Source organism: Meles meles, chromosome X (genome assembly GCF_922984935.1).
Source record: "Meles meles chromosome X, mMelMel3.1 paternal haplotype, whole genome shotgun sequence".
In the NCBI taxonomy this organism is placed as follows: domain Eukaryota; kingdom Metazoa; phylum Chordata; class Mammalia; order Carnivora; family Mustelidae; genus Meles; species Meles meles.
Genome location: NC_060087.1, coordinates 1,372,337 through 1,388,531, shown reverse-complemented (window position 1 = coordinate 1,388,531; position 16,195 = coordinate 1,372,337). Strand labels below are relative to the sequence as shown.

The 16,195-nt window shown below is 52.8% G+C and overlaps 1 protein-coding gene across 2 annotated transcripts in view; it reads right to left on the bottom strand.

Annotated features, from left to right (window-relative positions):
• LOC123934971 (CD99 antigen-like) overlaps nucleotides 1–7,205 on the bottom strand; it is a 31,142-nt gene extending 23,937 nt beyond the window's left edge. The window contains exon 1 of one of the 2 annotated variants that reach the window (XM_045995290.1): nucleotides 7,043–7,205. In XM_045995290.1, the coding sequence (XP_045851246.1) occupies nucleotides 7,043–7,109 (67 nt within the window). In that variant the 5' untranslated portion in view covers nucleotides 7,110–7,205. The remainder of the gene's footprint in view (nucleotides 1–7,042) is intronic. The other variant, XM_045995289.1, reaches the window with a different exon arrangement.
• Between the last annotated feature and the right edge of the window lie 8,990 nt (nucleotides 7,206–16,195).

Sequence of the window (16,195 nt, the reverse complement as noted above, 5' to 3'; positions counted from 1 at the left end):
GAAGGGTGGACAGTGGGTGGATGAACAGACAGATGGGTGGACACAGAATCCATGAGTTGTTGAAGAGGCCTCAGTCACTGATATTGGATCCAGTTCACTATCAGGATTCAGAGCTCTCGTCTATCTGGACTTAAGTTTCATTAAATATAGGACAACCTCCTGTACTTCCCTATCATGCCACATTATTAAGAGAGGCAACTCCCTCTGTGGTCTACACAGCAACACCTAGAGAGCTCCTAGCCCACTGGCCCTGAGGCCCGGGTCTTGCGATCCAACATAAACCCAACGACATAGGTGGGCCTGGGGGACCCAGCTCTGGGGCCGGGCCCAAGAACCTAGGATCTGGGCCTGCACTGGCCGCTGAGGGTTCCTGAGCAGGTGTGGAATGGCAACCCTAGCTCAGGCATCAGGACAGAGAGCAGAGGAGGTGAGCAGGAGGATGAGCAGCCCTGAGCCTGGGATCTTCTCCACCGGAACCCTAAATAATTGATTTAGTAAAACCAGCTTCCTCTGCAACGTTATGTGTTTTATCTTGGGCATTAAAACATGAAGTACCCTGAGAAGGAGTCCTCACCACCCTCCTAAAAGTGCCTGAAAAGGCCAGGGAAGAATGTAGGTAAGGGCTCTTCCATTCGTGTGAGAAAAGTGTCAGGGTAGGGGTGCAAGTCAAGAAAAGAAAGAAGAAAGAAGAAAGAAAGGAAGGAAGGTAGAAAGGAAAAAAAAAGGAAGAAAAGGCAGAAATAGTGAAAGGCACATGAGCCAAGAAAGATTCAGAAGTTGAAATGAACAGGATTTGGTAACAGATGGAAAACAGGAGGAAGGCGATGGCAGGAGTGCAGGGTGGCTCTTCCATCTGAGAGTCTGAGCAAATGGTCGCATCACAAGAGATAGGAATGAAGGAGGAGACCTAAGTTGAGGAGAAAATAATGAGAAGTTCCAGATACGGAGCACTGGAGACACCACGGGTGCAACCAGAGGGACCTGGTTTAGGGCCTGGTACCTCAGGGAAGGGAGCACTGGCATCCCAAGAGGCGGACAGGGAAGCTTCCTATCCTGTAGCCAGACACACGGTGTCAGGCTTACGCTCATCTTCCTCTCTGTCATTCCCACTCCCGGGTGCCTTTCCCAACCCCATGCCAGCTCCCTGTTGTCAGAATGCAGAGATTCTGACCCATTTGTCACCTGGTAAGAGGCTTATGATTCACTGTGATGAATCCGGCTGCTTTCAGAGCAAGGAGACATGTACACCTCCACCTGGGAGCCACTTGGGACAGGCTGGGGCATCTCTCTCAGCTATGTGTCTATCACCCAGATGTCTGTCTGTCCATCCATTCTTCCTGTCTGCCTGTGTATGTATCTATGTATCAGTGTGTCTACTTATTTATCAATCACCCATCCATTTCATCCATCCATCCAACCATCCATCCATCCATCCATCATCCATCCAACTGTCCGTCCATCCATCTATCCATTCATCCATCATATCTATCTGTCTATCTATGCATCCATCTTTCCATCTATCTTATCTATATGTCCATCTGGCTGTCTTTCTATCTATCTATGCATCCATCCATCCATCCATCCATCCATCCATCCATCCACCACATCCTAACCCTAACCCTAACCCTTTTGAGGGCTACCTCACTCCAGCCAGGCCACGAGTCCTTAAGCAAGTGCCCCGGCAGGCAGGGTCCACGGCCTCACCTTTCTCACAGCATCCAGTCCGAGTGACCCTCAGCTGTTCACAACCACCTCCTGCTCCGTGAGACCCCAGCACATCTGTCCTTTCCCGCCATACCATGTTGCTCTGCCTCAGAGAGCCAACTGCTCCCCTTACCATCTCCCTTCATCCTTCTGGGGTACCCTGGGGTACACTCTGCGCTGAGTCTGGGGCAAATACCACTGTTTCTGTTCACACTGAGCACAGAACCCACGTCCTCCTCTAAGAGAAGACAGCGGACAGCCTCAGAAGGACACGAGCCATGGATGGCTTCCTGCAGTATTTACAAAACCGACCAGCCTCCGGGACCCTCTGCCCCCGAGACAACATCATCAATTTATACTTTGTCCATGTATAACACCAGTCCATGGTGCATCCCAGTGCATGGACGCCTCGTCCACACGGCATGCCTTAACGCCTGCCAGGGAGCCATCAGACCAGCACACAGGGGCTGTGGCAGTGGCCTCGTGGAGCACAGGCAGCCAGAAATCTCTGGCCGCGTTGTCTGGAGATGACTAATGCCTTCCAAAGCACGAGAATGCAGCACTCCGCTCCTTGAGCCCCCTTCCTGGGGAGGGCGGTTCATTCAAGAATGAACAATTACATTGTTGCAGAAATGTAACTGCCTCACCACAACTATGTTGCTCTTTGCAAAGTTCCTGATACAATGTAGTGTATCAAAAAACAAAAAAAAAAAACAAAAAACAAACAAACCAGGGGAATTCTCAAAAACTTCCAAGCAGAGAAAAGGAACGTGATTTGCACCGGGTTTGGATCGGCAAGTACTTCGGGACCCTGCTGCCTCCCGTCCAAGGCAACAAATCCGTTTTATATCTGGCCCCAGGCCACCCAGATGCAGAGAAACAGAACAAAAGGCTCACGGATGCTCACTCCGCCACACTGGCGGAACACAGGGCTGCTTTAGCTTCTAGTGAGTTTTCTTCTTGTCCACGCGGCCGGCCGCACCGCCACACATGGAACTCTGGGCCCATCAGTGCATCCTGAGTTACTGCGGGAGGAGCACACCGGTTTGACCATCTCAGGGTGGGGGAGGAAAGAGGAAGTCTCTGGTTTCCTGTTTAGGGGATTTTGAATGACACGGCTAGCAAGAGCAGCCAGAGCTCAGGAGGGATAGTGGCAACCTTGAGTCATTCCGAGACAAAGCTGAAACACACCCGAGGGCCATCTGCCCAAACTGGTCTAACCACGGGGCCGGGGAAGGACAAGAAAGTCGAGAAAGGGAAGTGTCGTGTCTCTAGACGTGTGGAAGATACGATGAATTCCCTACATACAACTAGAACTTTGGCGAGGGTCCATCGGTCATCCCCAGACACTGGCCCACACGGGAAAGAGTATCCGCATGTTGGATGGTGAACCACCCAACACGTCCAAGCAGCATGGCACCAGCAAGATCACCGGCAGTCCACGCGGCCTTCTCTCCCACATCTCCACAGTGGACATGACCTCACGGAATCCTGAATCCTCACAGCGGTTCACTAGGATGGGGAGGACGGACGCCCTGTGTGTTATGGGAGTCTCTGGACTGTAAGGTTTCAGGGCAAATATAAATTAAAAACCAAGAGTCCCCTTTGAAAATACCGGAGCAACATAAGGGAAGGCCTGATTTCCCCCACTAATAACAGCACCGGGAAAGAGCTGGCAAGACCCGTTTCTGGAAGGTTGGAGGACAATACTCAGCAGAGGCCATCGGTACCCGTTCAAGGGTGTGTCCCTCTCAGACGTTCAGAACACGCATCTCTGTCTGCAGAAAGCATTTCCCAAACCACTAATATCCCCCTTGCCCCTAAAAGGACTTTTAGAGATCCCTCCCTAAACACACACTTCACGGTCCATCAGAAAAATCAGCAAAGGACCAAAGGAGGTCCCACAGCCATCTCCGCTGATTGACCTAGGACAGACGCCCAGACCTTAAAACAAAGCACGTGAGGACAGACAGACATGACTGGAGTCCCCTGTGTCTCTCCGACCCCCACAAAGGCTGGACATCCTACAGAACAGTCCTCCAGTCTCTGGGCGTCCGAATGATCCCAGGTAGACCAACAACGTTATCGATTTTTTTTTTTTGAAGAGGGGGGGCTCCCACTCACGATCCCGAAATCAAGACCTGATTTGAGATCAACCTCCCTGAGACACCCACATGCCCCCGGGGATGCTGAGTAATTCTGAGCCTCCAAACACAGGTCCGTCTTGGAGCTCTACCCTGTCTTTACGTCATAACCCCCATAGGATTCTCTTCCCCTAAAAGAAGTCGTCATGCGTTGGAAAATCTCGGGAGGGGGAAACACCATGACACCCACGACTGTGGTACTCAGGACACCGTGGGGGGGCCACGAGCCAAGAAAAAGGCCACTTTCCATCCACGAAATCATGCTGGGACCCTTCACGTCGAAATCATTGGGTTGCTTGAACAGCCACGTTCTGTTGTAAATGAGAGCAGGCAGCCAAGATGTCATCCAGATGGAAGAAAAAAAAAATCTACAAAAATCAAGTACCTTCCTATCTCGACATGCCAAAAAAGAAAAAAAGAAAAAAAAAAAAAGGTGTTAGCCTCTTAAACTGAAAATGGGGAAAAGCGCCCAAGCGGGGAGGTCCACAAGGTGCAATTAAGTTTTATCAGAGCCCAAAGGGCAGGCAGGCAGGCAAACAGGCGGGGCCACGAACTTCATACCCGAAAGCCATACCCACGGGGCCGAGAGCAGAGCCGGTGTCAGGAAACTGGAGAGACCAAGCCCACACCGGCTTTGGACATTTGGGGCTGCGTGACTCTGGGGGATGGGGAGGGACGTCCTGTGCAAGGCTGGGCATTGAGAGTGTCTGGTCTCCAGGTACCACCTGTCCGTGTACCCATTCCCCCAGCTGTCACACCTCAAAAAAAAAAAAAAAAAGAAAAAGAAAAAATGTCCCCATGCATTTCCAAGTATCCCAGGGGTGGGGAAAGCCCAGCTCTATGAAAGGTGAAATGCCCCTTTATGTCTCCTCCATTCCCATGGGAATCCCAGAAGCAAGCCAGGAACTGGGGGAGCCCTAGGTCCCCGGGACTTGGAAATCTGTCCCGTGCCGTTAAAAGCCAAGGTCTGTCCCCAGGCTCTGCTGGCTTCGACCGCCAGCGTGCCAACCACGCCAAACATGTATTTCTACAGTCAAGTGTGTTCTGACCTTCAGCAACTGGTAAGCAGTTTCCTGATTTAAAAAAAAAAAAGGCATTTGTATCTTTGGGACAGCTGGTTCCTGCCCAGAACCTCAGAAGGATCCTGTAGGGAGGCGTGCATGTATGTAAGGGGGAGTGTGGACCGTTGAAAAGATCAACGGGTACTAAAGGTCCATCCTTCCCTCCTTTCTCTGCTGTTGGGGCGAGGCTGGCTGCCCCCGCCTCCCTGCCCCCCTCCGCTGCCTCTCGTAATTTCAGTAAAATCATGCCCCATGTTGCAGCTGCCCGGCACAATCTGTATACAAATCAGGTTAACTCCCGGATGATCACGCCGTGGGTTTTTCCAAGAAACAAATCCCAAAAGGACTCGTGTGGGGCCCCAAGAACAGAAGGAGGCTGGCCCAGATCTGTGAGCCGGACCACGACCAGAGAGCCCCCACATGGCTCGCCAAGACTGCCCACCGGGATCTTGAATTGGGAGACCGTCCCGTTCTTGGAGCCCGGTGTCCTGGGTGTGGGTTTAGATGTTCCTCCAGCCCCGCCACCGCCAAGGATGGTCCCGTCTTGAGGAACCAGAACCACTTGTGATCCACGTCCCTGGAACCCTGCCCATGGGAAGGGGCTCATGAAAGCTTCAGAAGACACACACACCCAGAGGCCCAGAGAACCCTCGCACACTCCTCTGCGCAAGTGTGATACCAACAAACACACACAAAGACAACCATGGGGGGGTCAGGGGCAAACCCATTTCTGCTCGACCAGCCAGAGCCGAAGGAAAAGAGGACATTTCTTCCAGAAGGAAGAGAGAAACTGGGGAGCCATGCCAGGCCGTCCCAGCCAGGTTGTAAGTTGTCCCAAGATGTTCCCCCCCATCGACCAGGCTTAATCTCCCCTAAAGTCACCAGAGGGCCCGGGGCCCATTTCAAAAGCCCCCACATGAATTCACAAATCCTCCCCCAAAACAACCAGGCTGCCAGGCACTCAAAACTCAAGCCCTTAGCACCGAGCTGGAGGTCCCTCCAACAGAGGGAAAGTCCCCAGCACCACACAGGCCTCCCGCCATGACTCCTATTTGCAAAATGCGTCCACCTCGGAGCAGACCGGTCCTGAAACGGCTCTGCCGGGCGCCGGACTGTCCACTCAACAGTCTGGCCACCCTCCCCGGGTGGGTCCCGGTCCCGGGGCGCCAAGGAAATCAATACACGGTTAGGTGGGGAAAGTTTCCAGAATGCCACGCCCAGCAAAAAATAAGTAAATACATAAAAATTCTAAAAATCGGAGCTCTCCTTTTGAAAGGACAGAGAGGGAGAAACAGGATGGCAACTTCCCCTTGAAAGGACAGCAACAGGAAAGCAGGCAACAGCCAGAAACAGGCGTGGGCTGCGTGCGCCGAAAGTGGGGGGTCGTGGTGGAGAAGGGAGGGGTCCCCAGGCCTCTCCTAGTCCTGACATTTTTTCTGTGTTTTCCGAATTCTCCACTGGAACAGACGCGCAGTGTGCTGAGACCACGTCCCCTTTCCCCGCGCGCGCAGCGAGCGCCCCGTCCCCGAGGCTTGGGCACACAGTGTTTCTGAACGTGTCCAAAGCTCCGAGTTGCTCTCAACGGCCCCCACCCCCGCTCCGCGGGCGCCCAGGCTGCACAGCGGACTCCAAATTTAGGCCCGGAACGCAGGGCGTGGCTCCCCGCGCACCAACAAAGACCAGGGCCCGGGGTGAGCCAGAGGGGGGGAACTCGGGCCGCTGCAGGGGAGCAGGGGCGCACACGCGGGGCCGGGGGCACCTGAGAAGTGTCCCGCGTGCGAGCACCCAACGCCAGCGGCTCCCGCGAGCGCCTCCAACTACGGGAGTTGCTGACTTGGAAAACACACGCGGCATTTCGCCGCTGGAGTAAGTCCAAACCCGCCCCGGAAAAAAGTTGGAGAGTCGCGAGGCCGCCTATTTGGGGCGTTGGCTACCCGCGGGCACGGCGCGTCCCGCCAGCGGGGAGGAGGACCCGGGGTCCCCGCCGCGTCCCACGAGGCCCGCCTCACGCTGGGCGCCCCCGAGGCCCTCCCCGGGGTCCCGGCGCGCGCGTCCGTGTGCGGGTCTTCCCCAGGCCGGCCGGCGCCCCCAGGGCACTCCGCCCGCCCCCGCCCTGAGCTCCAAATCGCTCACCCCGGGCGGGCACTAGGGTGCCGAGCAGGCCGACCAGCAGCAGCGCGACGGCGGCCCGTGGAGCCATGGTGCGCCCTGCGCCGCGCAGGAACCTCCCGGAGTGCGGCGCCCGGGCAGCGGGGGCGGCGGCTGAGGCTGCGGGAGGGCCCACGGGGCGGGGCCGGCAGAAGGAGAGGTCGGTGGGGGCGCCCTGTGGCCCCGCCCTGGCCTCAGCTCCGCCCCGCCCGCAGGCCGGGGACACCCCTGGGGCGGGCCCAGCGCAAGGGAGTGGAAAAGCCGGGGAGGCCTGGTTACTCTGGGCGGCCGGGACGGGAGCAAGTGACCCCCTCCCTATTCGGAAAGTGGGGGCCCCCTACCCGCCCTAAGAACTCCAGGTCAGCCTGGAAGGGAGCAAGTGACCCCGTCCCTATTAGAAAGTGGGGGCCCCCTAGCCGCCCTGACCACTCTAGGGCGTCCTCAAGGGGAGCAAGTGACCCCTCCCTATCAGGAAAGTGGAGGCCTTCTGCTCGCCCCTAACCACCCCAGGGCGGCCCGGACGGGAGCAAGTGACCCCCTCCCTTTTCAGAAAGTGGGGGCCCCCTACCCGCCCTAACCACCCCAGGGCGGCCCGAGGGGAGCAAGTCAGCCCCTCCCTGCTCAGAAGGTGGGGTCCCTCCTTGTGTGTCCGGCCCATAACGGGATCCGCGCCCCCAAGAACGCGGAAGAGGCCCTCCCCGCCCCTAACTCCTAACGGGGACTCGTGCCCCCTCGAGCACCGAGTGAAAGGCTCTCCTTTCCCAGGAACCTTGGTTCCCTGGTCCCCGGCAGCCCCCAGTCCCATCCCAAAGTCCGGTCTGAAGGGACAGAGCCCGGAGCATGGGTGGGGGTTTGGGGGGCGCAGGGCAGAACCCTACCCTGCAGCCTGCACAAGGACCTTCCTGGGCGGAGCCTCCGAAGCCTTCGCGCACCCTAAGCTGGGGGCTGGGCGCGCAGACGGGGAGAGGCATGAGACCCCTCCCTCGCCCCCCCTGGGGAAGTGGCACTGGCGTCCTGCTGGGTCTCTGGCCACAGCCCAGACCCCAGGCTTGGAGCTGGTCCTTGTCCCAGACCATCAATATTTTTTTCACTGAAATGTTAGCTTAATATTCTCTCCGTGTCCCTTCAGAGAACAGAACATCTCAGATGGAGAAAAATCCCTGAGTCAGATTCCTGCATTCCACCCTGCAAGCCTTACCCCGCTGCGGGCCAGCCCCAGCCCAGCTCCAGCCTCTCCTCACCCCTGCAGGAGTCAGGGTCCCTCCCTGGACAGGGCCATCGGGACACCTGTCCAACTGCTCTCACCTACCGCCACCTACCAGGTCCAGACAGACACCAGGCAGGCCAGACGCACTGGACGTAGCACCCTGGGGCCTGCCTGGGGCAAATGCAGGGACACTTACTTAAAAAGGGAACGGTCTGGCCATATAAGGCTGGATGCTTGGTGGTGTCCCGTTTCCCATCGGCTAACCATTCCCCACCAACGGAAGCCTGTGGTTCCAGAGGTAGGAAGATCACACAGTCCTTTGTCAGGAAAAAGCAATAATCAGCCTTTGAAGTCAACGAGCACTGACCGCCCAGCCAGAGACCACCTGCCCTCTGCCCCCATGCACCTGCTCCCTCTATATACGCCTTTCTCTGTTCGTCCCGTGCAGCCTTGACTCACCCCCCACGAAGCCATTTCCCTTCCCAAGCACGTCCCCCTTCCCTGGCCACAACCTGGCGGCCAGTGCAGCGTGTGGACCTTGGGCCAGGGCCCCCAGGAGGCTCTTCTTGGGCAGCAATGGGATGCCGGAGCTAGGGCAGCCCTTTTGGCACCCTGAGGCAGGTCGGCAGCCTGAGAGAAGCCAGTTGTGTTTGGGGCCAAAGTCAAAAGGCAAAGACCTCTCCCCTGCCCACGGAATGGTCCAGTTCAGCCCTGTCCTCCCCTGTTGAACATAAAACCTCACCCGGGACAATGTTTAACCTCACTCCCTTGGGATGCAGCGAGGCTGAGACTGCCCTATCCACACCACGGCCAGCATTCCAGAGCACTCTCCAGCCTGGGCTCACCTTTCATCCCCCTGGGGCTAGGTCCCCATCACCAGCTCTCACAGATGGGCATGGTCACTGGCACTAAAAGCCAGGCTTTCAGGCTGCTTGGTGTTTTAATTTATGTTCATACCGACAGGCGTCTTGGACGCGTCTCTTTCTAATTCATTAAGTTGACTTTTCTTTTTTTTTTCTTAAGGGCTACCTTCCCTGGCTCAGAATGAACATTTCCATCATGTCTGGCAGGTGCTCTGGTGTCGAGGTCTAAGCTGCAGAATAAAAATTAAGTTAATTGACGGAGGCCCCTGAGGTGCTTCCAAGCACCGCAGGAGAGATCTTTGAAGGGCATCCGTGAAGACCTAGACAGGGAGGAGGGAGGAAGAGTCCTTTCCAAGCGGACTTCTTGCTCTGCTGGTTGGGACTCAGGACCAGAGGGAGGTCTGAGTGTTTTTGGCATCCCCTGCAACACACGCACACCTACGGACTGGCCCTTCTCCCTCATTGATGGACCATCCTTTGTGTGACCACTGGGCTCTGTCTCTCGACCTTGGGGTCTTGACGTGGACCCCAGGAATCCAATGCACAGAGAACAAAGTAATCTTAGAAAGCAGAACACAGAAGACTGTATCCATACGTGAGGGAGACAGACAACCTCAGCTGTCCGAGCAGACGTTTGCGGAAAGCAAGACCTGTCCAGCGGGGGAAATTCCAACAGGCCATTCCCGGTTGCAGGAGCCTGGGCATCTGTCTCCATCTGTTCCCATCTCCCTGGGAACACTCTGTCCTCACTACAACCCAAAGCTGCCGGGGGGGTGGGGGGGGGTCCCCTCTTTGTCGCCCTGGAGTCAAAAGACGCAGCCAAACCAAAGAACGGGAAAGGGGAGGGTTTTTCTTGCAATTTCCCGAAGCAGTGTCTTCTCCGAACCATGGAATGGGGGAGTTTGAAGCTTCGGGGTGTATGCCTGACCAGGATAGGGCTTGCAAGATGGGGGGACGCAGGGCAACAACCTGGACAGGGTCCAGGTCCTATCTAGCTGCTGGAACTCACAAGGGTCAGGGAGGCCCAGGATTATCAATACTCTGGCTCTGGCCGGTCTGCTGTTTGGGGAGCTCACAGGGCTTTAAAACCCTGCCTAATGTGCTCCAGGTCAAACTCGGGTCCTCCCACAACGAGGGGAGCCATACGCCTGGTTTCCTGGCTCTGATTCCTTCTGGCTGGCTCCGGGCTGAGGAGAGACTTTTTGTTTTTTCATTCTTTTGTTCCCCTTAAAAAAAAAAAAAAAAGTCCTGAACTTTATGTGTATTTTTGTCACGTTTGCAGGAAGTGCTGCAAGAAGTGTGCGGGGGAGGGTCGAGCCGGTGGGTACTAGATCACTAAACGATTGGGGGGACCTAAAATATTTGTCTTCTGTTTTCGTTTTTGGTTTTTTCTTTTAAGATTTTATTTATTTACATGACAGAGAGAGAGAGCACACAAGCACGGGGAGCAGCAGAAGGAGAGGGAGAAGCAGGCTCCCCGCTGAGCAGAGAGGTCGATGCTGGACTTGAACCCAGGCCCCGAGATCGTGACCTGAGCCGAAGGCAGATGCTTCACAGACTGAGCCCCCCAGATCAGGAAGCAGCAGGGAGCCCAGCACGAGACCAGGCCCTTAGAGTTGCAAGCAGAGCCCTTCCCCGGGCTGGCCCAGCCTTCAGCAACAAGCCTCACGACCCCAGGCTCTGTTTACGGGGAGAACAACACTCCGTTTGGATTCTGGGAAGGGGCACTGTCCAGCTGGCATGGACCACCATTATTCCAAAGTACCACAGACATCTGTCCGGTCACCTGTCCCCGTTCCCCACCTGCTCATACCCTCCCATTGGGTTGAGCCCTTTTGCACTCACGACTGCATTTCTAGAGGGATGCAAACATTCAGTCCCTAGCAACCTCCCCTTAAGAGTATTGTTTACGACAACAGAAGCACAGAAAAGCACACGCTTCCTGCAACACAAGAACAGAAGTGACTGCCAATCCACATAAGCCAGGAAGGGAAACGGCAGCCTTTTTAAAGCACTGAAAAACCACGGCCTAAACCCAACCACATTGCGTCGAAATGCTCTCTGGGGTTTAAGAGAACGACCCGGTCTACACGCCGAACACATAGCCCTGATTGCTTTTTGCAAAGCGAGGGATGTCCTTGTTACCTGTATTTGCTCAACTCTCTGCACGGAATCTGCGTTACTTTTGAAGTTGGAGGTGAACATATTTTGAAACTGGAAGAGCGAAAATGTGGGGAACGCCACCAGAGTATGGCCCTAACTTCAGGAAGGATCGAGCTCCCGGAAGATGATGATAGCCATTCGGTAAGACGGAGGCTGATTTCCCTTCCGCCTCATCTCTGGACAGGTAAATGGGGAGATGGTTCATGGATGCACAGTTAGTGGGTGGGTGGGTGGATGGATGGATGGTTAGCGGATGGATGGATAGATGGATGGATGGATGGACTGATGGATGGATGGATGGTTAGTGGATGGATGGATGGATGGATGGATGGGGTGATGGATAGATGATGGATACATGGTTAGTGATTGGATGGATAGAAAGATAGAAGGATGGATGGATGGATGGATGGATGGATGGATGGATGGATGGATGATGGATAGATGGATGGATGGATGGATGGATGGGTGGATGGATGGATGGATGATGGATAGATGGATGGATGGATAAATGGATGGATGATGGATGAATGGCTAGTATTGGATGGATAGGAGGATAGAAGGATGGATGGATGGATGGATGGATGGATGGATGATGGATGGATGGATGGGTAGGTGATGGATGGATGGATGGATGGATGGATGGATGGATGATGGATAGATGGATGGATGGATGGATGATGGATGGATGGATGGATGATGGATGATGGATGATTGATGGATGGTTAGTGATTGGATGGATGGAAGGTTAGAAGGTTGGATGGATGGATGATGGATAGATGGATAGATGTTCTTAGCTCCTAGTCACACCAAATCTTGTTCTCCAGACTTTCTCTTGATATCTCAATTATTCTTGGATAGTCAGTGAAAACTGACACATTTGACATCTGGTACGTACATAACCAGTGCCTCACCCTGAATCAGACGGGCTCCACTGCCCTCTTAAGGTTCAGGTTTTCATCTTGAAGCCTGGGCAGCACTAGACCTTTTGGCCAGAATGTTTTCACCGGGACAAGGCCCCCCAGCACTTCCCTCCTCTGAGTCCCTACCTATCCAGCTCCCGTTCCCTCCTCTCAGTCTTGTCTTCCCCAAGTTCCTTGGGAATCCCTCTTCTCAATGATTCCTTAACACACCCAGCCCCTCAACAGCTACCCAAGGGCCCGCACTTTGGAATACAGCAGTGAAATCCAGCAGCCGTAGCTCTGCCTCAGAGAGCAACGCTTAGTTTTAATAGCCCTTGATTTACATGTATTTATTTTTGTTGATCGGAGTCTCCCCAAAGTCTTTGAGCAGTCTTATTTTTTATTCTACCTCAGCACCTGGCTGAGAGCCCAACACACAGAGACTGCCTTTCAGATGCTTAATTACTCCACTGAATCAAGCAAAACAGACATGAGCGTGCCATGAAAAGCTGAGCATTTAGGTAATGAAGCTTTCGTATTACCTTTAGGTCTATCAGGACACGCACAGATACAGTGAAACACACACAGAGTATGCATGTATATAAATGTCCACACTTGCTTCTACATATAGATCTACATCTGTCCATCCATCCATTCATCTTGTGTACATGCAAGACCATGCATTGTACGCAAGACTTTTACCTTCTTCCATACCAAGGGACTTGACCTTTATGGACGTTGGCAATATGGCAGCTGAAAGACCATTATCTACAGTCTTCCTTGCAGTTAAGTGTAACCAAAAAATAAGTTCTGGTCAATGAAACAAATGTAAGCAGAAATTGTTGGAGAAAACTTCTGAAACGTTCCTTAAACGATGGATGGTTAGATGGATAGATGGATGGATGGATGGATGGATGGATGGATGGATGGCAAGGGGCCCTTTTAGCCTTCTCCCTTCTTCATCTTGTGCTTTCCTGGGATACCAGGTTGATGTCTGGAGCCCCAGCAGCCAGTCTGGAGAAGGAGGTAACCCAGAGGATGGGAGCTACTCTTGAAGGATGGCTGAACATAAGGAAAGAGAAGCAACATTTTTATCTTATCCTTTTTAAAAAAAAAAAAGTCATATTTGCTTCAGTCTTATTTAAACCAGTTTTCTTTCTGGTCTTTGTTATCAGAGGTCAGGCCCAGTTTATAATAGAGACTGAGTATGAGTTCCTTATGGGCAACCAAAACAGCTAAGATGGGTCTGACCATCACACATGGTGTCTGTTGAACAGATGTTGAAGAGAAATTTCCTGAGTCAGTAGAATGGCAGGTGGAAGGATGAGTAGTTGGAAGTGTCAGTGGATATGTGGGTGGATAGATGGGTGGATGGATGGATGGTTGGATGGATAAGTAGATGAATGTGTGGATGGATGGATTGATGGATGGATGGATGGATGGATGGATGGATGGATGGATGGATAGATAGATAGATGATAGATAGTTGTATGGGTGGATGGATGGATGGATGTGTGGATGAATGGACAGATGGATGGATGGATGGTAGCATGGATGGATAGATAGATAGATAGATAGATAGATAGATAGATAGATAGATAGATGGATAGATGGATAGATGGATGGATAGTTGTATGGGTGGATGGATGGATGGATGGATGGATGGATGGATGGATGGATTGTTGGATGGGTAAGCAGATGGATGTCTGGATGGATCGACAGATGGCTGGATGGACAAACAAACACATGAACCTTTTATCAGATACCATTGTGACGTATTATAACTTACTTCCACGTTGGGAAACAACTATGAAGTAGGGGTATTGGACTGACTAGCCCTCTTCTGTTGAGGAGGAAACTTCCTGGTCCCACGGAGCTCATGCATGGCAGGCTGGGGTCAGAACCAGGATTATTTGATTCCGAGTCCAGGCTATTTGTACCTCCCTGCCTCTTGACTGCCTCCAAACCACCGGCATTTTCCTCAGAGTGTTCCCAGCAGCCAAAGATAAAAAGCGTGTTGTAAACTAGAGTTTTTACCTTAGAAACCTCACGGTCTGTGCCCATCAGTGGTCCAGTTTATTTTTAAAAACAGTGCTTTCATTAATTTAGCAAAAGGTTCATGTGTTCATGTGTTTATCCCCTCTTAAGTGTAATGTAGGTCGGGGCCCCTGCAGAAATCAAAAGATGTAGTGAAGCTTCCTAATACAGAAACAACTACTTTGTCGAAGGAGCTAAAGCTCGTGGTTAGTCTGGCTTAGAATCAAGAACAAATCAATTTCCCAGAGGACAGGAGTCCCCCTTCATCCTCGGGGACAGGTTCCAAGGCTCCAAGGGCATGCTTGGATCTGCAGATAGTGCCAAAGCCTATATGCACTGTATTTTTCCCTGAACTTGCGTATCTTTAGTAAAGTGTATTTTATCAGTCGGGCACAGCCTGAGGTTAACAGTAACTAACCAGGGGCACCTGGGTGGCTCAGTCGGTTGAGCATCCCCTCTTGATCTCAGCTCAGGTCTTGTTGTCAGGGTCGTGAGTTTAAGCCCTGTGTTGGGCTCCAGACTATGCCTGCAGCCCACTTAAAAGCAATCAAAGGGAAAAACCCAATAACTAATCATAAAATAGAATGATTAGGACAAGGCGCTGTAACAAAAGTTACGAGAATGGGGTCTCTGTCTCCCTCAAATTGTTTTATTGTTCTGTACGCACCCTTCCCCCTTCTTGCGATGATAAAATGTGCTCGTGATGAGATGCAGAGAGGTGGATGACATCGGCATTATGACCTAGCGTTAGGCTACAGCTGACCTTCTGGTGATCCCTCAGAAGGATTATCTCTTCCTCAAACCACAGATAACGGGAGATGACTGAACAGCAATTGAAGCTTGAATCCTCTTTGTCTCCAAGGGCTGCTCGCACCTGGTGTCTGGGACCTGGAATGGGGTCCTCCCCGTGACAAACGTTGGCCATGATGGTCATGGTGATGGGCCAGACGGAGTTGTCCTGCGGTTTCCCAAAACACAGAACCTGGACCAAGAGCTGTTTGAATTTATTTCTGTTGATTTGTGAGTATCTGAGTCTCCTGATAGGCTGTGAGCAGGCTCGGTGGTGTTTCTACATCAGCCCATGGCCGAAACCCCAACACAGACACACACACTGCACGTTACTCAAGGGATGCATCAAAGGAAAAGTGAGCTCAGCACCAAAGGCTATGCATTGAGATAATGAAGCTCTAGTTATCTCCTTTATCCTACAAGGACACACACAGACTTGTAGACACATGGAACACGTGTGTATATATACATGTGAAAATGGTGCATGGCAAAGTTAACATACTAATTCTAAGGTGCGTCATGGTTCCAATTTTGTATCACACAGTGCCCCAAAACTTAGTGCTTTAAAGCAGCACTATGCATTTTGCTAAAATTTTGCAAAAAGAAAAAAAAAATCTGCAACCTGGTGGGGCTAGGCCAAGTTTGCCCCCTTGTCCCAACTTCGTTAAGAATTTCAAGATGGCGGCAGGGGAGCGTTAAGCCAAGCATGGAGCCCCCTTCTGAGAGGAGGTCCGGCTGCACAGATTGCCAGCCCATGAAATCACCCTGGCGGAGACGTTTGGTGAGACAGAACACCTCCCGGTGGCTTGGGCTTCCTCACATCGTGACGGCTGGGTTCGCTCAGTGACCTTCCAGAAGGAGAGAGAGCAAACCAAGTCATCCCTTATGCAGTGTGTCTTCATCAAAGCAGCCACAAATATGTGGCCAGTTTCGAGAGATGGGGAATGGTAAGATCCTACAAGAGGACACGGGACAGAAATATCCACGGTATGTGCGTCACAGCAGCTCAGCTGTGTTCCCCAAGCATGTTCTGGGATGCGGGATCTTAACGCAAGACTGTGCGAAAATTAGGTTCATATATCCAGCACACGGTTCTTCAGCATATGGTGTGCTGAGGATCTTGACCTAGGTACCGAGCCTGAAAAGGTGAATTAATCATTTCACCTGTTAGCAAATAGTC